General features: G+C 45.7%; 1 protein-coding gene across 1 annotated transcript in view; it reads left to right on the forward strand.

The window, feature by feature from the left end:
* The first annotated feature begins 1,901 nt into the window (after positions 1 to 1,901).
* FAT2 (FAT atypical cadherin 2) overlaps positions 1,902 to 26,123 on the forward strand; it is a 60,225-nt gene continuing 36,003 nt past the window's right edge. Inside the window, exons 1-9 of the mRNA XM_045815369.2 lie at positions 1,902 to 5,175; positions 6,780 to 7,094; positions 11,848 to 11,906; positions 13,299 to 13,610; positions 14,604 to 14,814; positions 16,377 to 16,516; positions 17,121 to 17,402; positions 18,480 to 18,690; positions 21,761 to 25,819. Of these exons, the coding sequence (XP_045671325.2) occupies positions 1,917 to 5,175; positions 6,780 to 7,094; positions 11,848 to 11,906; positions 13,299 to 13,610; positions 14,604 to 14,814; positions 16,377 to 16,516; positions 17,121 to 17,402; positions 18,480 to 18,690; positions 21,761 to 25,819 (8,848 nt within the window). The 5' untranslated portion in view covers positions 1,902 to 1,916. The remainder of the gene's footprint in view (positions 5,176 to 6,779; positions 7,095 to 11,847; positions 11,907 to 13,298; positions 13,611 to 14,603; positions 14,815 to 16,376; positions 16,517 to 17,120; positions 17,403 to 18,479; positions 18,691 to 21,760; positions 25,820 to 26,123) is intronic.

Consider the following 26,123-nt stretch of genomic DNA (forward strand, 5'->3'; position numbering starts at 1 on the left):
AGAGGTCCACCCCCTCTTGCAGGAGACTGTTTCAGGGATGGGGTGAGTGGAATGGAGGGAATATGGCTTTTGCCTGGGGCCAGCTCCATTGTGAGCTGCAGCTGTGAGGGGTAAGAGTAGAGGGCAGGAAGGATGGGGAATAGACACCCCAAGTGTGGAATCTGCCTCCATTCCTGCTCCCTCTTCTCTGAAGTGCTGGACCTGGGACGCCATCCATAGGAGGCTGGAAGGATGGGGCATAATCAAATTCTTTTCTGTCACAGGCTTGTAGATCCCAAGTTAGGCAGACTTTTCCACTCCTGCCTCCCTTGCTGGGATGCTCCCTGCAAGGTTTTAAAGAAGCTGCATTCAGCTCCCTCGGACTCTGGAAACACAAGGATGCAAGCCTCTCCTTTCCCCTCTTGCCCCAGGAGTTTAACTCTTCCTTGCCTTTGAAGAACCAGGCAACCGGAAAAACAAGTCTTGCCTGTTTCATCCAGGAATGCTCCACACATCTGGCTGACAGCCAAGCTCCTTGGAGTCAAGACTCTCACGGGCAGGTGAGGCACCAGCCTCATGCTTTACTTTTGGAAGGCCTAGTTTGGCAACCAAACTCTGCCCTCCCCTACTCCCCTTATATCTTCTCCCTGTCCTTAACCCTGAGGTTGGACTTTTAACCCAGGCTGGAGCTTTAACCCAGGCTGTAGTTCAGGGATAAGCCATGTGGAAAATGGCACAGGAGAGAATGGGAGCCACAGCAGGTCTTAGGGGGAGAAGTACTCATTCATGGCTAGTTCAACAACTCCCAGGGACTAGTTCTTTCCTGGCCACCCACAATGTGAAATGGGGCAAGCCTCATCCCCATTCTGGGGCTCTATTTCTCCATCTGTACATGAGGAGTGGGGTCAGAACTCCATGTCTCAAAGGTCCATTGTAGCTCTGACATTCCAGGAGATTCAAAGTTACAGGATGAGTCAGAATCAGGCCCTATCCAAAGGGACTAGCGGTGGGACAGGTGCAGGTAAGCCTGGGATAGGGGAATGGTCCTGGCCTATGATGCAAGGAGCCCCAGGTCTAATTCTTGCTTTGCCTCTACCTAGCTGTAAGGCCCTGGATGGGTCCCTTCCTTTTATGAAACTGAGTTTCCTATTACTAATAATAGCCAATATTAAGTTAGAACTTCTACGTCCCAGGCACTCTGCTGGGTCATTTACCTTTGTTATTTCATTTAATTTTCACGAAAGTCCAATGAGGTAGATAATATCCTTATCCCTATTCTACAGAAGAGGACATCAAGGCTCACAGAGGTTAAATAACCTGCCCAAAAAGTCACCCAGCTAGTAAGTGGTGGAGCCAGGGCTGATGGCCAAGTGGCCTGATGCCAGGCCTATGATCTTGGTCACTTTGCTTTTCTGCAGCTCAGTTTGGCTGGACCTCAGCCTTGATGGAGGGGTCCTGTAGGAAGTACCTAGAGCCAGATTGCTAAGCTTGGGTACCTGGTTGAAACTATTCCACCATCACTGGGCAGCCATTGAAGGTTTTTTGGGAAAAGGAGTCAAGTGGTCAGGACTGTGTTGTATCTGCCAGATACCCCTGAGAAAGCACTTAAACTAGTCTATTAGTCTTCAAATACAGGGTTTCTCAACCTCAGCACTATTGACATTTGGGGCTGGATCAGTTTTTGTTGTTGGGGGGCTGTCCGGTGTGATGTAGGATGTTTAGCAGCACCCCAGCCTCTATCCACTAGATGCCAGTAGCTCCCCCTCCCCCACAAGCTGGGATAGCTGAAAATGTCTTCAGACATTGCCAAGTGTCCCCTGAGGGGCAAAATCACCCCAGCTAAGAACCACAGTAGTAGGAGCCATTTCTTTCCTAACTTAGACTCTTCCTTTTTTTTTTTTTTTTTTTTTGCCTAGGGCTTCGGGAGTTTTTCCATCATGATTATTGCCTTCTTGGGCTTTCTCATTTTCTTGTTTCATTGTACAACCTGTGAGAAGCCCCGAGAAGGTCTCGTCTCCTCCTCCGCCTGGCGCTTCACACACTCTCTCTATAATGCAACCATCTATGAAAACTCTGCCCCCAAGACCTATGTGGAGAGCTCTGTGAAAATGGGCATTTACTTGGCCGAGCCCCAGTGGGCAGTGAGATACCGGATTATCTCCGGGGACGTGGCCAATGTGTTTAAAACAGAGGAGTATGTGGTGGGTAACTTCTGTTTTCTGAGAATAAGGACAAAGAGCAGCAACACGGCCCTTCTGAACAGGGAGGTGCGAGACAGCTACACCCTCATCATCCAAGCCACGGAGAAGACCTTGGAGTTAGAAGCTTTGACCCGCGTGGTGGTTCACATCCTGGACCAGAATGACCTGAAGCCCCTCTTCTCCCCGCCTTCATACCGAGTCACCATCTCTGAAGACATGCCCCTCAAGAGCCCCATCTGTAAGGTGACCGCAACAGATGCTGATCTGGGCCAGAATGCCAAGTTCTATTATGCCTTTAACACAAGGTCTGAGATGTTTGCCATCCATCCCACTAGCGGTGTGGTCACCTTGGCTGGGAAGCTCAACGTCACCTGGCGAGGGAGGTATGAGCTCCAGGTGCTGGCTGTGGACCGCATGAGGAAAATCTCAGAGGGCAATGGCTTTGGTAATCTGGCTGCACTCGTCATCCACGTGGAGCCTGCCTTCAGGAAGCCCCCAGCCATCACCTCGGTGGTGGTGGCTCCACCAGACAGCAATGAGGGTACCACCTATGCCATTGTAATGGTAGATGCAAACAGCTCAGGTGCTGAAGTGGACTCACTTGAAATTGTTGGTGGTGACCCTGGAAAGTACTTCAAAACCACCAAGTCTTACGCCCACAGCAATGAGTTCAGTTTGGTGTTGGTCAAAGACATCAACTGGCTGGAGCACCTTCATGGATTCAACCTCAGCCTGCAGGCCAGGAGTGGGAGCAGGCCTTTTGTTTATTCCCAGATCAGGGGCTTTCACCTACCCCCTTCCAAACTGACTTCCCTTAAATTTGAGAAGGCTGTTTACAGAGTGCAGCTTAGCGAGTTTTCCCCTCCTGGGAGCCGCGTGGTGATGGTGAAAGTAACCCGAGCCTTCCCCAACCTGCAGTATGTTCTAAAGCCATCCTCAGAGAGTGCGGGGTTTAGACTTAATGCTCGCACTGGACTCATCACCACCACGAAGCTCATAGACTTCCATGACCGAGCCCACTACCAGCTACACATCAGAACCTCACCAGGCCTGGCCTCCACCACCGTGGTCATCAATATTGTCGACTGTAACAACCATGCCCCCATTTTCAACAGGTCCTCCTATGAGGGTACCTTTGATGAGAATATCCCGCCAGGCACCAGCATTCTGACAGTTACTGCCACAGACCAGGATCATGGAGAGAATGGATATGTTACCTATTCCATCACTCATCCAAAATCTGTGCCCTTTTCTATCGACCCTTACCTGGGGATCATCTCCACCTCCAAACCCATGGACTATGAGCTCATGAAAAGAATTTATACCTTCCGGGTACGGGCATCAGATTGGGGATCCCCATTTCGCCAAGAAAAGGAAGTATCTGTATCTCTTAGGCTCAAGAACTTGAATGACAACAAGCCTATGTTTGAGCAAGTCAACTGCACTGGGTCTATCCGTGAAGACTGGCCAGTAGGAAAATCTGTAATGACCGTGTCAGCTATAGATGTGGATGAGCTTCAGAACCTTAAATATGAGTTTGTGTCAGGCAATGAATTAGAGTACTTTGATCTAAATCATTTCTCTGGAGTGATATCCCTCAAACGCTCTTTTATGAATCACACTACTGGTCAACCCATCAATTATTACCTGAAAATTACAGCCTCAGATGGGAAACACTATGCCTCGCCCACAACTTTGAATGTTACTGTAATAAAAGACCCTCGTTTTGAGGTCCCTATAACATGTGATAAAACAGGAGTATTGACACATTTCACAAAAACCATCCTCCATTCTGTTGGTTTTCAGAACCAGGACTCTAATGATGAGGACTTCATTTCCTTAAGTGCATATCAGATCAATCATCATACCCCCCAGTTTGAGGACCACTTCCCACAGTCCATTGACATCCTTGAGCGGGTTCCTGTCAATACCTCCCTGGCCCACCTAGCAGCCATTGACTCTGATACTGGTTTTAATGGCAAGCTGGTCTATGTGATTGCAGATGGCAATGAGGAGGGCTGCTTTGACATGGAGCTGGAGACAGGGCTCCTAACTGTAGCTGCCCCTTTGGACTATGAAGCCACCAGTTTCTACATCCTCAATGTAACAGTGTATGACCTGGGTACTCCCCGGAAGTCATCCTGGAAGCTGCTAACAGTGAATGTGAAAGACTGGAATGACAACGCACCCAGATTTCCTCCTGGTGGGTACCAGATAACCATCTCAGAGGACACAGAAGTTGGAACCACAATTGCAGAATTGAAAGCAAAAGATGCTGACTCAGATGACAATGGGAGGGTTCGCTACACCCTGCTAAGCCCTACAGAGAAGTTTTCCCTTCATCCCCTCACTGGGGAACTGGCTGTCACAGGACACCTGGACCGGGAATCAGAACCACAATATATACTCAAGGTGGAGGCCAGGGATCAGCCCAGGAAGGGCCACCAGCTCTTCTCTGTCACTGACCTGACAATCACATTGGAAGATGCCAATGACAACTCTCCTCAATGCATCACAGAACTCAGCAGGCTGAAAGTCCCAGAGGACATGCCTCCAGGAACTGTTTTAACATTTCTGGATGCCTCTGATCCTGATGAGGGCCCTGCAGGAGAAGTGCGTTATGTCCTGTTGGATGATGCCCATGGGACCTTCCACGTGGACCTAATGACCGGTGCACTCAGTCTGGAGAGAGAGCTGGATTTTGAGAGGCGGGCTGGATACAATCTGAGCCTGTGGGCCAGTGACAGTGGGAGGCCCCTGGCCCGCAGGACCCTCTGCCACGTGGAAGTGATAGTCCTGGATGTGAATGAGAATCTCCACCCTCCCCGCTTTGTCTCCTTTGTGCACCAGGGCCAGGTGCAGGAAAATAGCCCCTCAGGCACTCAGGTGATGGTAGTGGCTGCCCACGATGATGACAGTGGCTTGGATGGGGAGCTCCAGTACTTCCTGAGGGCTGGCACCAGCCTTGCAGCCTTTGCCATCAACCAGGACACAGGTACTGGGAGTGGGGTGGATGGGAATGCCAGGTGCGGGAGACAATGGGCCTAAGGAGATCCGGGGCTGTCCTGAAAGAAGGCAGGCTACAGGCTAAAAAGAAAGGCAATAAATAGGGACTCTCCTTCTTGTCCCTTTTATTTTATTTTAAATTTATCTTTATCATACTGGAGGTGTGTGTATGTGTGTGTGTGTGTCCATTTAAGTCAAATCACCCATCTCATTGGCATCTATGTATATATTTATATACACAGATATATTACATATTACACATTATATATTATATAATTATTATGTATATGACATATATGTATATGCTTATAGAAGTAATGCATCATGGTTATAAATTTTTATATATAATTTAAAAATGGATGCATTTTTTTGTGTCCCACCTCCCTGGATATAGTCTTTATTAACAATTTGGTCTATAATCTTGTAAATTTTTCTTTGAATCTATTATATCATCGCTGTTTATTTTATTATGTGAGAAAATAATACAAAAGACACTAAGTCTGCAACACTTTTTTCCCCATAACATAACATCAGGATATCTTATATATCAGTGCATATAAATATTTTCCCTTCTTTTTTAATGGCTGCATTTTATTCTGTCATATAGATATAACATCCTTGATCATATACTTTTGCTCATATGCACAGTCTCTATAGGAAAAACTTAAAAATGCAGTTGCTGGGTCAAAGGTTAATGCGTATTTTCAATGTTAACAGATAATTCCAAATTGCCCTCCAAAAAGGTGGCACCAACTTATTTATTCCGTTTAAGCTTCATAGAAAATAAGTACAACTCAACAAATACTTGCAAGCACCCTCTGCTTGTGAGGTTCTGGAGATAAGCACTTTGGGGGAGATCCCAGGTGAATAAAGGTAGGTCACTGTCCTCAAGAGCTTACAATCTGATGGGCAATTTATTTCCAGGGTGAAGGGCAGGGTGATATGGTAGAAAGACCATTAGACAAAGAGTCAGTGATAGACCCGGCTCTTCTGCCCACTTGCTACATGATCTTGATCAAATCACATCCTCTCTCTGGGCCTCTATCTCCCCACCTGAAAAGGAACGAGGTTCCTTCAGCTTTGACACGCTATGGTTATGAGCCTGTGCCCTGTCCTCTCCACACAAGTCTTTCCAGCTGAGTGTGACCCATGAGAACTAAGGGCGCAAGCCTCTTTTGCTCACTATTGGACCCTTGACCTCTAGAACAGTGCTGGCCTGTAGTAGGCAATTTGTGGAGTGAGTGAACACATGAAGACTCTGAAATCATGAAGATGCTGGAAAGGGGGACAGCAATTTATTCATCAAATCCCTAACTCTTAAATTGGTACCTATAATACCTGAAACTTGAAGGAACTGGTTTAAGGACAATTTCCATGGGCCTATTTTAGCAGAGAAAGGCTCCAAGAGGCTCTACAAAAGGATATGAATGGCCCGAGTTTGACTCAGCAGCTCCCACGACAATTTAGGAACAGTCCCCTTTTCTTGTGGAATTCCTATTTCCATAGTACCATTTGGGGACTATTAAGTAAGGTGATTTCTAAAGCTATTGTGGGCTCTAAAATATTTTGGGTTTGGTGATCAACTGTCCCTAGGTATGATTCAGACTCTGGCACCCCTGGACCGAGAATTTGTGTCCTGCTACTGGCTGACGGTACTGGCAGTGGACAGGGGTTCCATACCTCTCTCATCTGTAACTGAAGTCTACATTGAGGTTACGGATGTCAATGACAACCCACCCCAGATGTCCAGACCCGTGTTCTACCCCTCCGTCCGGGAGGATGCACCCTTGCACACCTCTGTGCTTCAGCTGGATGCCCGGGACCCAGACTCCAGCTCCAAAGGGAAGCTGACCTTCAACATCACCAGTGGGAACAACATGGGATTCTTTGTTATTCATCCTCTCACAGGTAAGGATCTCAGAAATCTGGGTGAATTGGGTGCTTTTCAAAGTTTGGTCCTAGACCAGCATCATCATCAGCATCACCTATGAACTTGTTAGAAATTCAAATTCTGAGGCCCCACCTTACACCTACTGAATCAGAACACAGGGTGGGGCCCAGAAATCCATATTTTATATAACAAAATATCCAGAGGATTCTTATGTGTGCTAAGTTTGAGAACTACTGCTTTATAAAGTTTGTCTCTTTCTATGTTGCCTTTCTTTCCTCAGGGCCTAGGGAAGGTAGACAGGTTGCCTGGTGGTCAAGCTGGGACTACTTCAGACCTCTGAGTGCTCCCAAACCCACCCCTCCCCTGAGTCACAGCCACAGATTGAATCTCTTAACCCTCATTCTAAACTGATCTCAAGCCTGCCCACAGAGTGGTGGCAATGGAGAGTCACTTCGCTGGTGTCAACCATCCCACAAATGTCTATTCTTGGGCCAAGGCCATCTGGGGCAAGGACACTGGATGGTCTAGAGGAATCCAGAGGCCACAAGCTTGCAGCAGTGAGCCAGACATAGCCCACAGAGGTGCTTTATTTGGCTTGCACAAGTTTTAAACAATGACCTTTCAAGTTGTTGCCAGCATTTAAATATTAGAAAATTCCATAAAACACTCCAGATTTCTGGTTGTTCATAAAAAACTAGGAGATCTGGCCACACTGACCCCACATTTGTACAGGGCTGCAACTGCCTGGAGCCAACAGCAGCTTTCTATGCAGAGCAGGTGCATGTCCTCTGGTCCCCACGGTTGCTTCACTCCCCGTTGTACTATTCCCAGCCTGCTCCCTGAATCTATGCTATTGGCCTGGCTCCCGTTGGTATTGGAATCTGAGAGCTAGCTCCCACTACTGTGGATACGTCTCCAAGGCCGTATCTTCCTCCTAGAGGATGAACAACAATCCTATAGTAGAGGAGGCTGATGCTTTCTCCTCCGAACCCAAGATCCTATTCTCTGGCTCCAACAATGCACTCCTTTTTTTTTTTTTTTAAGATTTATTTATTTATTTGAGAGAGCGAGAGAGCACGAGCGGGAGCACACGTGAGCACGGGGAGGGGCTGAGGGAAAGAGAGAGAATCTCAAGAGGACTCTCCACTGAGCGCAGAGCCCAACTCAGGGCTCGATCCCATCCGAGATCATGACCTGAGCTGAAACCAAGAGCGGATACTCTACCAGCTGAGCCCCCAGGCTCCCCTCCAACAATTGACTCTTGGAAAGACAGAACCCTGGCGAGATTGGAGGAGGTAGAAAGGGAGAAAATTAGTCCCCCATCTTTAAGACAAAAGGAAATGAAGAGGAGCATGAGACTGGAAATCCTGGGACAGACTGTGGGTGGAGGACATGAGTGTCTATTTGCACAGGGACATTTGTTTGGAGCCTTTCCTGTTAACTTTTGACCTCAGAAGGACCCTTTCACCCTGGAAAATAGGCTTAAGCTGGCTCTTTACCTGGGCCCATCCTATCCTTCCCCTTAAAGAAGAAAGAAGAGATCTCTCACCCAAGGCACTGGCTTCTCAGCAACTTCCAAATCCCTATTCTGTTTACTGTCTTTTTTTTTTACAATAATTTTTTATTATGTTATGTTAGTCACCATACAGTATATCCATAGTTTTGATGTAATGTTCCATGATTCATTACTTGCGTATAACACCCAGTGCACCATGCAATATGTGCCCCTGTCAAGAGTTCCCTGACACAGGGTCTGGCAAAATGCCCCAGAGAGCAGAGATGTTCTTAGTCTTCCCGCAGTTGAGGAGAAGAAATTTTAACCAGCATGAATATTTAAAAACAAAATAATAAGTCAGCAGTGGAGCCCCCAGCCCACCTTTCTTATCACCACCATTATATTGTCCCATTCCTTGCTTGGATACCTTGGATGGTTTCCCCATATCCTTAAGATAAAGTCAGGTCCTATCATGTCTCACACACTTGTGTCTGACATGGCCTGTGCTGACCTTTTGGGCTTCATCTTGCCTTTCTCACCCTGCCAATCTCTGCTTTCAGCCACATGGCCTGTTTCCATGCTTGTCCTGGCACACGGCCTTTGCACACGCTGTACTTTATTCCAGAAGTTTCTTCTCCTCTCCTTTTGTCTGGCTAACTCCTGCCCTTCTTTTGGATCCTAGCCCAGCTGTTCTTTCTTGAGAGGAGTTTTTCCTGATACTACAATACATCTCCTAGCACCATCCACTCCTTTCTTTTTTAAACACTTATCACATAGAACATTGTATTCATTCATATGATTATTTCATTAACTGTCCCTGTCCTTCACTAACCTTCAAAGGCTTTCTAGAAAAGGAACCTTGACTATTTTTGCCTTCTATAATATCTTCAGTACCTGGCGCCAATAGCACCTCAATAAATAAGAGGGAAATGAATGAATGGATCTCTACCAGCATCTACAATCTCTAGGGAAGCCTGAGCTTCATTCATTCATTCAGCAAATGTTTAAAGGTGTCTGCTCTTATGAAGCATTTAAACTATGCGCTATGTTGAGACGTGAAGATAACGAACACAGTTTCAGGCCTGGAGGAATTCGATCCATCATGACCATCAAGATTTGTATATAAAAAAAATGAACGAGTCAGTGCAAAGGAGCCCGTTATAAAATACACGTAGACACGGTGCCACGAGTGCTCAGAGGAGAGAAGGAGCTGCTCAGTGTGATGGAGTAGCAAGGGCTGCATGGAGCAGGGGTGGTCATGCTGAGCCAAAGGGTGAGGAGGACTGACAGGCAGCAGCCTGCGAGGGTACCTGGGCAGGGAGAGCCACGCGAGCAATAGCCAGCAGGGAGGACGAGCCAGCAAGTAGGTCAGTTGTCTACAGGCAGATCCCATTCCTCTCACTTATTCACTGTGAGATCTCCAGACAGTTACTCAGTTGCTCTATGCCTGAGTTTTCCCACCAGTGAAGTGCAGATGATAATGGCCCCCTCCTGCGTGGTTGTGAAGATTCGATGAGTTGAGAAAGAGAGAGAGAAAGAGCTTGGAGGAACATCTGGACAAGCAGGAGCTCCACGAGTGTTGGATGTTAGGATCCTGAGGGAGAGGGAGCTGGGCAGGTGGTTGGGGTAAGACCTAAACTGTGGTGGGTCAGGGTGAATGGCGTAGAAGAATCTGGAATCCATTAGAAGTGGAATTGAAAGTGGTTGGAAAATCACTGGATGAGGAAAAGTCAAAGATGGGCCTGAGATGGATAACGGGAAACATCTGTTTGGAGAGAAAAATGATGAGGGCCCACCTCATGCCAGGAAGGGCACTCAGTGGGCCCTCACACAGCACTGTGGGGTGGCTCTGCCACGTCCCCGTTCTACACAGCACTTCCTGAGAATCCGGACACTGACCTCAGAAAGGGGAAACAGGCTGACAACAGAGGCAATGACCCAGAAGCCATGGACAGCAATTCCAGGGACACTGGCTTTTAGAAGGTCAGGGGATATGGTGGTGAGAGAAAGGAGAGAGAGAAGAAAAACCAGAGAGACAGAGAAAGAATGTGTGAGATTCAGAGAGGTAAACAGGGGGAAGGGAGAGCGGAAGAGCAGAGTAAGGAAGAGAGAAGGATGATGGTGAGGGAGAGACAGAGAGAGATAGGAGAGAAAAGGATAAGAGGGGATGGAGAGAGAGAAGGTACTGGGAGGAAAGCCAGCACGGAGCCAGAGGGAAGGTTTACCAGGTGAGGCCCTCTCGTCCCTGCACTCCTCTGGGGGGCTCCCTAGATCCTGGGTCCTTCCTTGTCAGGTCCCTCATCTTGGGGATGAGCTAGGTGGGGTTACCTGGGACAATATTCACACTGTCCCAGCAGAATGTGTCTTTCTTCTCTGACTGGAAGGGCCTCTGGCTGTGGGCTTTCCAGAGACCTTCTCTGCTTCCCCCCATGCCGTGCCCTCAGTCAGGGAAGATAAAGTCAGGCCGAGAGTGCTCAGAGGACAGAGGGAGCTTGGTTCTACTGGTGACTTGGTTCTACTGCCCAAGACAAGAACACTTAACTAACAGAGGCCATTCCTCACACATGCTCCCATTTCCAGCACTGGAGGCTCCACCCCAACACCGAATCCCCCTCCCTCACCCCTCACTGAACCCTCATCCCCACACTTCATTACTCCATTATTTAATTGCCTAAACAAGATTTTAAAAACTTACAGAAAGTTTCAGATGACCCACTGACCTCTATCTGTCTGCTTTCATTTAAGAGACCTTCCCTACCCAGCCCTGACCGCTTTGAATGTGGGCTTAGATGCCCTTCTTGCATAACCTCCATCTTGATTTCCCTGATGCCTGCAGAGAACCGGCACCTTCTCTCCTTTGCAGCCTCAGGTGGCCTCAATTTATAGCTGTAGTGCTGCAGAAAATTAAAACTAGACCTACAGATAACCAAATCCACCTTCCTCAATTTACAGGCAAGCTGAGAGGAGCCCAGAGGACACAAGCTGCCTCCCCCTCCCCCCACTTAGTACATTGTGCACAGCATTCCTCCTAATGGTGAAGGCGGGACGTAGGTGTAACCTCTGCTGATCCTATGATCTCTGCTGTACTCTCCCGCTTCCTCACTTCCTCATTTCCCTTTCTCCTTCTCCAGAGTCCCATTCCCCCTAAATGTCCTTGTTCTTCAAAGACCAGAAAAATTCTGCCCTATGATTTGGATGTATCTGCGAACTCACTCCCAAGAAAGTGGCCCTGGGAACCCTTTGCTCAGGTCTCCCTCCTTCCACCTCTCCCCCAGGTCTCCTATCCACAGCCCGGCAGCTGGACAGAGAGAACAAGGATGAACATATCCTGGAGGTGAGTAATGGTGTGAACTCATTCACGGGATTCAAAAACCTCCTGAAGCAGTCCAAGTGAAAGCTAAGCCAGGCTTTGGGGCCACACTCGACTTCAAGCACTGTGGCTGAGGAGGGTGCTGGGCTCAGGGCGGAGGAGTTTCTTAAGCTGAGTCTTGCCGTGTGTGGTTGGTGGTGAAGACTCTCAGGGACTTCCCTGGCTCTCCAGCACTGGGAAGGGAAGGAATCTGAAACCACGTCTGGGCTAGGCAGGAAGCACTGATTGATTAGTAAAGGCTGTGGTGAGTGTGGGAAGAGGGAGTGGTGCACACATGCTATGAGTCTGGTTTCCAGCCCATTCCTACAGCCAGAGAGAGAGTCACCCCAGGTCAAGCACTAGGTCAGTAGCTGAGCCCAGATGAAAGCCCAAACCTTTGTTCTCTAGATCTGTGGGTTCTAGGATATTTCTAAAATCATGTAAATATCCCCGGTGCCCATTTCTGACTGACAAGAGGAGTCAGTAAATCAGATAAGAGGGGAGTAAATCAGAAGGAATCTAGTTATGCCCCCTCTGGAAAGATCCATAACTGATGAACAGGCATTTCTTCTAGTCTTAAAGACATCAAGTGGGAGGGACACACATTCTTCAGCAGAACTGAAATAAATTGGCTTTCTCTGCTCCCAGGTCTGCACATTCCCTTTGTCAGAAATAGGTATTACTAGTAAGCAGCTACTACATGACCTTCTAGGGACTGAGGCATTCTCCCTATTTCAGTAGAGGTACTTCTCTTTAAATACCAAAATATTTTAAAAATTCAAAACCACTTAGAGTGGAAATGTCCTATCTTGTAGGATGCCCTTGGGGCTATTGATGCATGGGATGATTTGCCACTACATGTAATAGCCCCTGATTCTGAAATTGTCTTAGTGCCTTTTCTCTCCCTCTGGATTTCATTTCATGCATCGGTCTACATATCTGACTCAAAAGGTACCATCCACTCCTTCATAAACATCTTCTCATTTGTTTTTTTCTAACCTCCAGTAGCTTAAGGAAACCGGAGAACAAAGCTTATGAGAATTACAAGCAAATAAAAAGTAAATGGTCTCCGAGAAATGGCCCATGGGCCCCCTGAGTAAAGAGTACCAGCTTTTCTCTAGAGCCTCTGTGGCTTTGTTTTCTTCCAATTCTTTCTGGTTTCCTTCTCTGTTCTTGCTGGCTTTCCTGTGGGCGAGTTTACCAGAGAGCTGGGTTCCAAGTAGGTGAAGTTATGATAATAAAAATCACAAGCATATACCAAAGAACAGACTAGTATTTCCAGGCTGTGGAAGGCAGGGGTACTGGTAGGGTTGCAGGGGGTGACAATGCACACTCACTGCTTTGCATTTGGCAATTCATACTCTATTCTGTCCCCAGGTGACTGTGCTGGACAACGGGGAACCCTCCTTAAAGTCCACCTCCAGGGTGGTGGTACGCATCTTAGATGTCAATGACAACCCCCCTGTGTTCTCCCATAAGCTCTTCAATGTCCGCCTTCCAGAGAGGCTGAGCCCGGCCACCCCCGGGCCTGTGTACAGGCTGGTGGCTTCAGACCCTGATGAGGGTCTCAATGGCAGGGTCACCTACAATATCGAGGAGAGTGATGAGGGGAGCTTCAGTATTGACCCAGTCACAGGCATGGTGTCATCCAGCAGCACCTTCACAGCCGGAGAGTACAACATCCTCACGGTGAGGAGGGGATGGAGGCTGCGGGGTGGGGTGGGGTGGTGTCATAACTGCTTAGGGATTTTCTTTGAGGGTACAGGAGAAGGGAAACAGCCATCAGGCATGGTGGAGGTGATACTCCCCTCCCTGGCTTTCTCCGAGAGAAATGGGAGCCCTGACATCAGCCAAAGCATCAGAATTCTGGGCCTTTCTCTTTGAAGGCAATAAGGTTCTTTGCCTGGGAAATCTCTCTTCTTAGAGGTAAGGATTTTGGTGAGAGTAGCATAGACTTTGGAGGTGAGCCGGGGTCCCGACCCTTGTTCTGCCATTTTATACCTGTGTGACTTTGGACAAGTCACTGAACCTCTTTGAGACTTTGTTTTGTCACCTGTAAAATGGGGATAAGAACATTTTCCTTGTAGGAAACCAACATAACAAGTTGCTAAGACATGGACTCTCATGTCTGACAGCCTGAATCCAGCCCCAGCCTCATTGCTGGGCAGGCGGATGATCCCAGGCAGCTGAATTCACCATGCTGAGTGCATTTCATCCTACAAAAGGGAGATATAATGGTACCTCTCTCAGGGCTGTCATGAGAATTAAATTAGATATTGCACATACTGCTCTTACAGCAGGCCAGATACTAGTGAGAGCTCCATAAATTCTATTTGGTTTATGTTTATGGTTGTTAAGAAGGGCCCATATATGATAAGTCTAGCTCAGGAACAGGCACACAGTAAGGCTTCAGTTAATGGTGGCTCTGATTATTTTTTCACTATGCATGAAGTTCTGGAAGACAGGTTATTTGTTTTGTTCACCACTGTGCCTGCAGCAACTAGCATGGTGCCTGTTTACAGTGAGCCTTTAGCCGTGTGGTAAATGAATGGACGAGTGGCTAAAAGTCCAGCTCCACCACTCACAGCGTGCTGTATCTGCTGGCTGACCACCCGGGTCTTCTTATTTCTTGGCCCCAACCCTACAGACAAAGACTCAACTTCAGGTTTGGCTTCTTTTTAGATCAAAGCAACAGACAGTGGGCAGCCACCACTTTCAGCCAGTGTCCGGCTACACATCGAGTGGATCCCCCAGCCCCGGTCCTCCTCCATACCACTGGCCTTTGACGAGCCCCACTACAGCTTTACAGTCATGGAGACGGACCCCGTGAACCACATGGTGGGCGTCATCAGTGTGGAGGGCAGACCCGGTCTCTTCTGGTTCAACATCTCCGGTGAGAGCCCTAGATGGGCAGCCCCTCCCATCCTTATAGCCCAGCCCTGGCCCTCACAGCATAGTCCTTCTGAGCACTCTCATTCAGGTCATGCTCCCCAGCAGCCCCACCTTTGGCTATGAGTGGTGACTGTCTCTTCCTTATTCTCCAGGGCAGCAGGTGAGCAGAAGAACCACTTCTGCCAAATTTGCCTTCCACACCAGTTATGATCTCAGGGAGTACCTCCATGGCCTCACTGGTGCTCCCCCAGCTAGAGTTAGACTCTACTCAGTTACTCCAAGGGCCTGGAAGACTCAGGAGAAAGCATGAGTTTTGTGTTTCCTCTCCTGCCTCAATGTGAGATCCATGCAGAGCTGACTTCATTCACCAGGAGCCTGAGGACTGCTGTATCCTGGGGCCACGCTTAATGTTCTAATCCCAGGTTCCAGCCTCACAATCGGGGGAAAGTGTCCATTCTCTTTATAGGAGACACTTGGGTCCAAGCTCTCATGGTCTTCTCTGAAATTCCCTTCTGTCTCTAAACCAAGATTTTGTTAAAATATCTAGGGAGAGGAGAATCACAGACCCCTTTGGGAATCTGATCAATCATTGGGAATCTAACGAATGTTCAGGCCCTCTTCCCAGAAAGATGTGCATGTACACACACATGCACACACACACATTTGCATACAAATATAAGGATTTATAGATTCTCTGAAACGCACCAGGTGTTCCAGGTTAAGAATCTCTGAGAGTTTCAGTACCACATGAACCATGGAGTCCTATTATAGAGATTCTCAGCCTGGTTCAGAGATTGGATGTACACCTGTCCCAAGCTTTTTGACCTCCTGGATCTGCTTTCAATTCTGATTCACTGTTCTTGTTTGGCTTTTTTCTTTTGTACAAAATTAACACGTGTACTTGGTAGATCATTTAGGAAACACCACTGAGTGTGAGAAGAAAATTGAAATCACCAAAACTCCCACCAGTCAGAAGATAATCCACTGCTAGAATATTGATGTCTTTCTGTTTAGTCACTTGCCTTTACACATAAACACACACACACACACACACACACACACACACACACACACACACTTAGGGTTATATTAAAGTATTGTTTTATAACCTCTTATAATATAATGTGAACATATTTCCATGCCACTAAACAGATCTCTATTTAATACACATTTAAATAGCTGCATGTTAATGCTATATTTTAGATTCTTATACTTTATGAAATCAGTATTGTTGAACAAAGTTAGATTCATTCTTTCCTGCATATAGGCACCTTTAGACTCTGCAAACACTCCTATAAGCCATGAGATAGAGCTCCATTACTCCTGTCTGCTTCAGTCCTGACAGCAGAACACATTCTATGGCAAAAACTGAACTTCCTCTGGCACTCTTCAGTCCTTATAAGTTTACCTTTTTCTGTGTCATCACTTAGATCTTTAAAAAATTGACAAAACTTGACAGGATCTATACTACCACCTCCTCTAAATTAGCCAGCCGAACCCTGGGGTACTACTACTGCCTCCATCACTGAGGGTGCGTGTGCTTTCCCCCTGCTCCCACTCCAGGTGGTGACAAAGACATGGACTTTGATATTGAGAAGACCACAGGCAGCATTATCATCGCCAAGCCTCTTGACACAAGGAGGAGGTCGAGCTATAACTTGACCGTGGAGGTGACTGATGGGTCCCACACCATTGCCACTCAGGTTAGAGGCCTCCCCAGGGACCGCTGAACTGAGAGGGGATGGGAGGCCTCCTCGGTTGGGATGAAGCTACCGAAGGCTTTCAGTGGATGTGGTGTACTTCAGAGGGCACTGAATTTGGAATCAAGGTTTTGCCTTCCAGTCTTACCTGATACACTTTCCACTTCTGTGCTCTTGGGACAATTCTTGTTTCCACTGTGGATCTCTGTGTAATGAAGGGCTTTGTCTAAATGAGCAGTTTTCAGTTAAAGATAGAGTTTCATAGGAGCTACCATGGGTATGAGGAACGATGGTAAGTAGGGCCCTGGATTTCTACCATGGTTTCAGCCAGAGTTTTATCTGTTTCAGATGTTGGAATTTCACAAAAAATTTCACTTGAAGAAAAGGCCCTTTGAACCTGAATTGCTTTTGAAAACCACTAGACCGAATGTTATTTCAAAGCCTTGTGATTTTGAAATCTTACCATTCATTCAACAAATATTTATTGAGTGATGGCTGTGTGCCAAGCACAGTGCTAGGCACAGACGATATGGTAAAGAACTAGACAGACAAGGTCGCTGACCCCCTAGAGCTTACAGTCTACCTTCTCTCTCATTCTCCTCCCTAGGTCTACATCTTCATGATTGCTAATGTTAACCACCATCGGCCCCAGTTTCTGGAGGCTCATTATGAAGTCAGAGTTCCCCAGGATACACTGCCTGGGGTGGAGCTCCTTCGAGTCCACGCCACAGACCCAGACAAGGGCAAGGGCCTCATCTACACCATACATGGTAGCCAAGACCCTGGCAGTGCCAGTCTCTTCCAGCTGGATCCAAGCAGCGGTGTCCTGGTAACTGTGGGGAAGTTGGATCTGGGCTTGGGCCCCTCCCAGCACACGCTGACAGTTATGGTGAGTAAACTGAGAAATCAGGGAAAGATGCACTTGCATGTGGATGTGTGGGGGTGGACATGCACAGAGGCATGCTGAAGGTTTCCTTTCCCCTGACGAGCCAGGTGTACTGATGCTCATGATGACCCATGACATGAGATGTGACATTTCACAGCTGGCCAGGGGTGCCATCCATAAGGGATGCCTGAGAGTAAAGAAGAGGGGACGGCTGCTAAGAAAGCTCCTGCAACCCCAGCTTTCTCTGGGCTCACTCCAAATACCCCCAGTAGTTCTCTCCCTGCTCCATGACTGCATGACCACAATGTGGACTGACATGGTATCAGAGCTGGGAAGGAGACCAGAGACTATCTCCCCCTAGAGCAAGCACTGGGGTGAGGAAGTGAGGTGTGTGGGGCACAACATTGAAGAAGGACTCACTTTCAGGGTTCTGTGCCACACTTTTGTGACCCCGAGAGGTAGCCTCCTTCAGTCTACGCCCTGTGTGCCTCATGTGTCTCACTGTGTCCCAGCCCTGACCCAACCCACTTCTCTCATCTTACACCTGAGGCCCACAGAGGGACAGAGACTTGTTCACCAACAGTTCTTAATGATGGAACCAGAATCAAAGCCAGTCTCCCTGATTCAAGGTGCAGGGTTTTATGTGCTAGTTTATCAACCTCTGGCCACATAAATACACATTAAAGGCTCTGCAAAGTCCTGCAGCAAAGAAAACTTTAACTTCATTTAATTCAGTGCCCCCTAAATTTAGTTGACCATAGAATTTTTCCTGCTGTGTAACATGTTAACATCTTGAAGAACTAATAGTCTCTGAGACCTAATTTGGAAAATACTGTTTCTGTGCTTATTTCTACCTTTCTTCTAAAGTGGGATTATCCATGACAATAGCTAAGCCTAATAATCACTAATTTATAATTTTTTTTTAAAAAAGAGAGCATAAATGAGTGCAAAATTTAAACGGATACAGAGAGTTACAATTAGGTATATTTTTCACTGGTATTCTATTTCATTGGCCTTAATTTAACCCTGCCTCCTCCCATTCTATTTGCTGCTCATGGCATTATCCCCTTGGGCCCATAGGTCCGAGACCAGGAGATGCCCATCAAGAGGAACTTTGTGTGGGTGTCCATTTACGTGGAGGATGGAAACCTCCACCCACCCCACTTTACCCAGCTCCACTATGAGGCAAGTGTTCCTGACACCACAGCCCCTGGCACAGAGCTGCTCCAGGTCCGAGCCATGGATGGTGACCGGGGAGCCAATGCTGAGGTCCACTACTCCCTCCTCAAAGGTGAGAGGCTTGGCCATGAGTCCGGAGCAAGAGGGAAGAGTCTCTGACAATAAGAAAAAGCACCAGAGGCATGAATTTGCAAGTTAATCAAATGCCAGGTTCTCTAAGCTTTGGCAAATACCATTTCTAGAGTGTTCTCTGGGATTATAATAACCTAACTTAATGCACTTCCAAAGATGGTAAGAATAGTAACTAAGGGCCTACTTAAGTTATGGAAGAATTTATATACATATTATATATACCAACAACCGTATTTGTAAAGGATGCTTATGAAGTCCACATAACATTTTAAAATGTAGTATCTTTGTGTCTTTACAATAGAAGGGACCTATAGATACCTTATACGATGTATGGCACAGCTGTAGGAATTACATTTAGGGGTAACATTTTCATTAAGGCCGTATCATGATTTCATATGTTTTATGGTTTTCCCCTCTCAAAAATGGGAGCAATATTCCCTGTGCCAGAAAGTCTTTGTAAAGATTAAAAGAGAAAATGTATGTTAATATATGTTGTAAACTGTAAAATATTGTATGAATGCCAAGGGTTTATTGTTTTCATTGATAAGTGTTAATTATACATATTTAAAGAAACAAAAAGGGCAATATCTAGTACCAACTAATTATTAATGATACTTTTAATGTTTGATAATTCATAATTAATGACAGTTAATAATTATTATCTTTAATAAAGTTAATATTCCTTAGAGCTAGATGTTGTGGAGAGACAAAGTGAATATGACTTGCTTTCTGCTCTCACAGAGCATAATGTTCATTTATTGCTTATATACTTTCCAGAAATCAGAGCTTTTGTATTTTTTTTAAGAAACAGAAGTTGTTATACCTTGCCATGCAGCAGAAATCTATGCATCACTGAAGAACAATAATACAAATTAACTCATTAATTTCTTACTTTTTGTGATTTATGAAGCATATTCACATCTTTTATCTCATTGACAACCCCACTGATGGAGGTACTAATTTTATTTTCCAGATAAGTTAAGATTCGTTTTCAAATATTCTTCTGATTATAGAAGTAACACATGCTCATTTTTTAAAACATGAGAGAAGCAGGAATATATAAAGAAGAAAATAGCACTCGGCCACAGTTTTCAGCACAGACAAAATAATTTCGTGTATTTCCCTCTTATCTTTTTGGTGCATATTTTTGCCATAGTAAGATTGAAGTGAATATATAATTTTGTGCCCCGATTTTTTCTCTCAGCAGTATAACATAAATTATAATTATGCTTGGGTAGTCTACTTGGCTACTTTTAATAGAACTACTTTTAAACTGCAGTCTACCTATTGAAACTGTGTTCTTTAACAGAACTTAGGGTTTGTATCACATGGGCAAATTGGGAGATCACCTCACTAGTCAGCTGGAGAATGGCTTCCATGAGTGGGGGGGGAATGAGATGGAATGTTTTATGATGAAGCCTGGCTATTTGTTACCCATTGAAATAATAAAATACGCACCAGTCATAAACAGCATAAGAATGGTAAAGAGCAATACTTCCCTGGGTGGAAGACCTGTACCCCTGGTGGTGAGCAGAATTATTCAGATGTTACTGAGTCATGGCATTAAATAGGTAATCATCTCATCACAAGAAAAAAAAATGTGCCTATGTGAGATGATGGATGTTAGCTAACTTACTTTGGCAATCACTTTGCAATATGAAATCATTATGTTGTACACCTTAAACCAACACAACATTATATGTCAATTATATCTCAATAAAACTGGGGGGAGTGTCAGTTATGAAAGATGAAATTCTAGAGACCTGCTGTATGACATTGTGCTTATAGTTAACAATACTGTGCTATATCCTTAAACATTTGTTAAGAGGTAGATATATTATCTGTTCTTACCATAAAAAGAAAGAGAGAGGGAGGGAGGGAGGAAGGAAGGAACGAACGAACGAACTGTTGCTGTCTAAATAAGGTCAGGCTTAAAAAACTGTAATAAATTTCGAGACACTATTTTTTAGGGAAATACAATTAATTTTCAACATTATTTTTTGTGAATCATATAATGTTGTATAACCATAACTTTCTTTAAAACTTAAATTTGAAATGTTATTATGCATGTATCAAAATAAATACTAAATTTTAAAAGGCCTACAAAAAATAGGCGATCAGATGTGGAGAAAGTACTCCCCCTTGATTCTCATTTGGGCTTCCTGATTAGTCAAGGACGAAGCTTTCCTGGATAATAGAAACTCTTTAATTCTTCCCTAATACTTGCTACTCTTTGTTTTTACCACAGAAAGAGGATAGGTCTCAGGCTTACATCCTTTAGCAAGAAATAGATTTTACCTAGATTTTAATAAGATATTTTTTCCTACTGACTTGTAGCTATGGTAACCTCTGATTTACGGCAAGCAATAATGATTTTCTTTTTTAAAGTAGCAATACAAAAGTTGCCTGTTAAAATATTTTAAATTTAAGAAAATGAGTCAATTTAAAGGAAAATATCCATTCAATAATTGTACAAAATAGTAAAGGTAGAAGCTGGGTATTGAAAAAACTTGTAAAGACAATGTGAGAATGCCTAAAGTTTAGGAAATCCAGGTGTGGTAGAAAGGGCATTTGATCAGGAGCCTCAAGGTCTGGGTGTTCTATCCATTCCCTCCCCATTTACCTCGTCCCATTCAACCCCCAAGCCTGACACGGACAGATCTTTCCACCATAGACTACCCAGGGAACAGAGAGAGTAGTGTTTTAAAGTCTGACCGCTGAAATACAGAGAGGAGTGTGCTTTTCCTACAAAGCATATGTTTCCTTTCTTTGCTTTCAAGACCTTCTGCAGCTTTGGTTTGCAGCTTAAGTTGTGACCCCAAAACTGAGTGATCACTGAAACTGCCATTTATGGAGTACGTACCATGTGCATGATGTAGGGTATTTTATAAAACAGTATCTTCCATATATACTATATCATAACTAAATTCAGGGTAACAAGGGATGTAGATTTTGTCCTGTACAAGTTTTGTGTGATAGCCTCTTTACTGATCTGGAAAGTATCTCTTGAACATGTGGTAAATTTCAGTTTGTCTTGTCTTTTGTTTCAGGGAACAGCGAGGGTTTCTTCAACATCAATGCCCTGCTAGGCATCATCACTCTGGCCCAGAAACTTGATCAGGCAAATCATGCCCGGTATAGTCTGACAGTCAAGGCAGAAGATCAAGGCTCCCCACAGTGGCATGACCTGGCTACAGTGATCATTAATGTCTACCCCTCAGATAGCAGTGCCCCCATCTTCTCCAAAGCTGAGTACTTTGTAGAGATCCCTGAATCAATCCCTGTTGGCTCCCCAATCCTCCTTGTATCAGCTATAAGCTCCTCAGAAGTTACCTATGAGTTAAGAGAGGGAAACAAGGATGGTGTATTCTCCATGAACTCATATTCTGGCCTCATTTCCACCCAGAAGAAACTGGACCATGAGAAAATTTCATCTTACCAGCTGAAAATCCGAGGCAGCAATATGGCAGGTGCATTTACTGATGTCATGGCTCTTGTTTACATCATTGATGAAAATGACAATGCTCCCATGTTCTTAAAGTCCAATTTTGTGGGCCAAGTTAGTGAAGCAGCTCCACTGTACAGCATGATCATGGATGAAACCAACAACCCCCTTGTGATTCGTGCCTCTGACAGTGACGAAGGAGCTAATTCCTTGTTGGTCTATGAAATTTTGGAGCCAGAGGCTTTGAAGCTTTTCAAGATTGATCCCAGCATGGGAACTCTAATCATCATATCAGAGATGGATTATGAGAGCATGCCCTCTTTCCAATTCAGTGTCTATGTCCATGACCAAGGAAACCCTATCTTGTTTGCCTCCAGGCCTGTCCAGGTCATCATCAATATCAGAGATGTAAATGACTCTCCTCCCAGGTTCTCAGACCATGTATATGAAGTAGCCGTAGTGAAGCCCATTCATCAGGGTATGGAGCTCCTCGTCGTGCGGGCCAGCGATGATGACTCAGAAGTCAATTATAGCATCAAAACTGGCAATGTTGATGAAGCTGTTGCCATCCATCCAATCACAGGTCGTATATCTGTGTTGAATCCTGCTTTCCTGGGGGTCTCTCGGGAGCTCACCATCAGAGCTTCTGATGGCCTGTATCAAGATACTGCAATCGTAAAAATTTTTTTGACACAAGCCCTTAACACAAGCTTACAGTTTGATCAGATTGTCTATAGGGCAAGAGTGAAGGAGAATTTACAGGATAGAAAGGCACTGGTGATTCTTGGTGCCCAGGGCAATCATTTGAATGACACTCTTTCCTACTTCCTATTGAATGGCACAGACATGTTTCATATGGTCAAGTCAGCAGGTGTGTTGCAGACAAGAGGTGTGGTGTTTGACAGAGAAGAGCAGGACACTTATGAGGTGGCAGTGGAATTGAGGGACAATCGGACCCCTCAGCGGGTGGCTCAGGCTCTGGTCAGAGTCTCTGTTGAGGATGTCAATGACAATCCCCCTCGATTTAAGCATCTGCCCTACTATACGATTATCCAAGATGGCACAGAGCCAGGGGATGTCCTCTTTCAGGTATCTGCCACTGACCAGGACTTGGGGGTAAACGGTGCGGTCACATATGCATTTGCAGAAGATTATGCATATTTTCGAATTGACCCCTATCTTGGGGACATATCACTGAAGAAACCCTTTGATTATCAAGCTTTAAATAAGTATCACCTCAAAGTCATTGCTCAGGATGGAGGAACCCCATCCCTCCAGACTGAGGGAGAAGTACTTGTCACCGTGAGAAATAAATCCAACCCACTATTTCAGAGTCCTTACTACAAAGTAAGAGTGCCTGAAAATATCACACTCTATACGCCAATTCTCCACACCCAGGCCCGAAGTCCAGAGGGACTCCGACTCATTTACAACATTGTGGAGGAAGAGCCCTTGATGCTGTTCACCACTGACTTTAAGACTGGTGTTCTAACAGTAACAGGCCCTTTGGACTATGAGTCTAAGACCAAACATGTGTTCACAGTCAGAGCCACAGACACAGCTCTGGGGTCATTTTCTGAAGCCACAGTGGAAGTCCTGGTGGAGGACATCAATGATAATCCTCCCACTTTCTCTCAATTGGTCTACACTACTTCAATCTCAGAAGGCTTGCCTGCTCAGACCCCTGTGATCCAACTGTTGGCTTCTGATCAGGATTCAGGGCAGAACCGTGATGTTTCCTATCAGATCGTAGAGGATGGTTCAGATATTTCCAAATTCTTCCAGATCAATGGGAGCACAGGGGAGATGTCCACAGTTCAAGAGCTGGATTATGAAACTCAACAACACTTTCATGTGAAGGTCAGGGCCATGGATAGAGGAGACCCCCCACTCACTGGTGAAACCCTTGTGGTTGTTAATGTATCTGACATCAATGATAACCCCCCAGAGTTCAGGCAACCTCAGTATGAAGCCAATGTCAGTGAGCTGGCAACCTGTGGACACCTGGTTCTTAAAGTCCAAGCTCTTGACCCCGACAGCAGGGACACCTCCCATCTGGAGTACCTGATTCTTTCTGGCAATCAGGACAGGCACTTCTCCATTAACAGCTCATCAGGAATAATTTCTATGTTCAACCTTTGCAAAAAGCACCTGGACTCTTCTTACAATTTGAGGATAGGTGCTTCTGATGGGGTCTTCCAAGCAACTGTGCCAGTGTATATCAACACTACAAATGCCAACAAGTATAGCCCAGAGTTCCAGCAGCATGTTTACGAGGCAGAATTAGCAGAGAATGCAAAGGTGGGAACGAAGGTCATTGAGTTGCTAGCCATAGACAAAGACAGTGGTCCCTATGGCACTGTAGATTATACCATCATCAATAAACTAGCAGGTGAGAAGTTCTCCATAAACCCCAATGGCCAGATCACCACTCTGCAGAAACTGGATCGGGAAAATTCAACAGAAAGAGTTATTGCTATTAAAGTCATGGCTCAGGATGGAGGAGGAAGAGTGGCCTTCTGCACTGTGAAGATCATCCTGACAGATGAAAATGACAACCCTCCACAATTTAAAGCATCTGAGTACACAGTGTCCATTCAATCCAATGTCAGTAAAGATTCCCCAGTTATCCAGGTGTTGGCCTATGATGCAGATGAGGGTCAGAATGCAGATGTCACCTACTCAGTGGACTCAATGGAAGACTTGGATGAAGAGGTCATTGAAGTCAACCCAACTACTGGTGTTGTCAAGGTGAAGGAGAGCTTGGTGGGATTGGAAAATCGGGCCTTTGACTTAAAAATCAAAGCCCAAGATGGGGGCCCTCCTCACTGGAACTCCCTGGTGCTGTTACGGCTTCAGGTAGTTCCTAATGAAGTGTCCTTGCCCAAATTTTCTGAACCTCTGTATACTTTTTCTGCATCTGAAGATCTTCCAGAAGGGTCTGAAATTGGTTCTGTTAAAGCTGTGGCTGCTCAAGATCCAGTCATCTATAGTCTAGTACAGGGCACCACACCAGAGAGCAACAAGGATGGTGTCTTCTCCTTGGACCGAAACACAGGAGTTCTAAAGGTGAGAAAGGCCATGGACTATGAGTCCACCAAATGGTACCAGATTGATTTAATGGCACATTGTCCCCATAATGACACTCACTTGGTTTCCTTGGTCTCTGTCAATATCCAAGTGAAGGATGTCAATGACAATAGGCCTATATTTGAGGCTGATCCCTATAAGGCTGTTCTCACTGAGAATATGCCAGTGGGGACCTCAGTCATTCAGGTGACTGCCAATGACCAGGACACTGGCAATGATGGCCAGGTGAGCTACAGGCTGCCAGTGGACCCTGGTAGCAATATCCATGAGCTCTTTGCCATTGACAGTGAGACTGGCTGGATCACCACACTCCAGGAACTTGACTGTGAGACCCACCAGACCTACCACTTTTATGTGGTGGCCTATGACCATGGAAGGACCATCCAGCTGTCTTCTTCTGTTCTGGTTGAAGTCTCCATTACAGATGAGAATGACAATGCTCCCCGATTTGCTTCTGAAGACTACAGAGGATCTGTGGTTGAGAATAGTGAACCTGGTGAACTTGTGGTCACTCTTCAAACCTTGGATGCTGATATCTCTGAGCAGAACAGACAGGTCACCTGCTATATCACAGGTAAGGATAACTGTCTTGGAATGGAAGCACTGGGGTACATTGAAAAAAGTATAGTAAGAGGTGCCCTAAGACATGGGCTTAAGTTCTGGTTCTGCCACCTATTAGCAATGTGACCTTGGGTAAATCGATTAACCTCCCAGGACCTCAGCTGCTTCATCTATAGACTTTGCATGCCTGTTCTCATTCACCTTACGATGATGCTGCTAAGATCTAACTTGAAAAGGCTCTTGAGAGCCTCCTATAAATTGGAAAGTGTTTTGTAGAGAGGATTTCTTATTTCTTTAGGTGGAGTAGACAGAATAGA

Source organism: Ursus americanus, chromosome 15 (genome assembly GCF_024610735.1).
Source record: "Ursus americanus isolate L20-20 chromosome 15, mUrsAme1.1.p, whole genome shotgun sequence".
NCBI lineage: Eukaryota > Metazoa > Chordata > Mammalia > Carnivora > Ursidae > Ursus > Ursus americanus.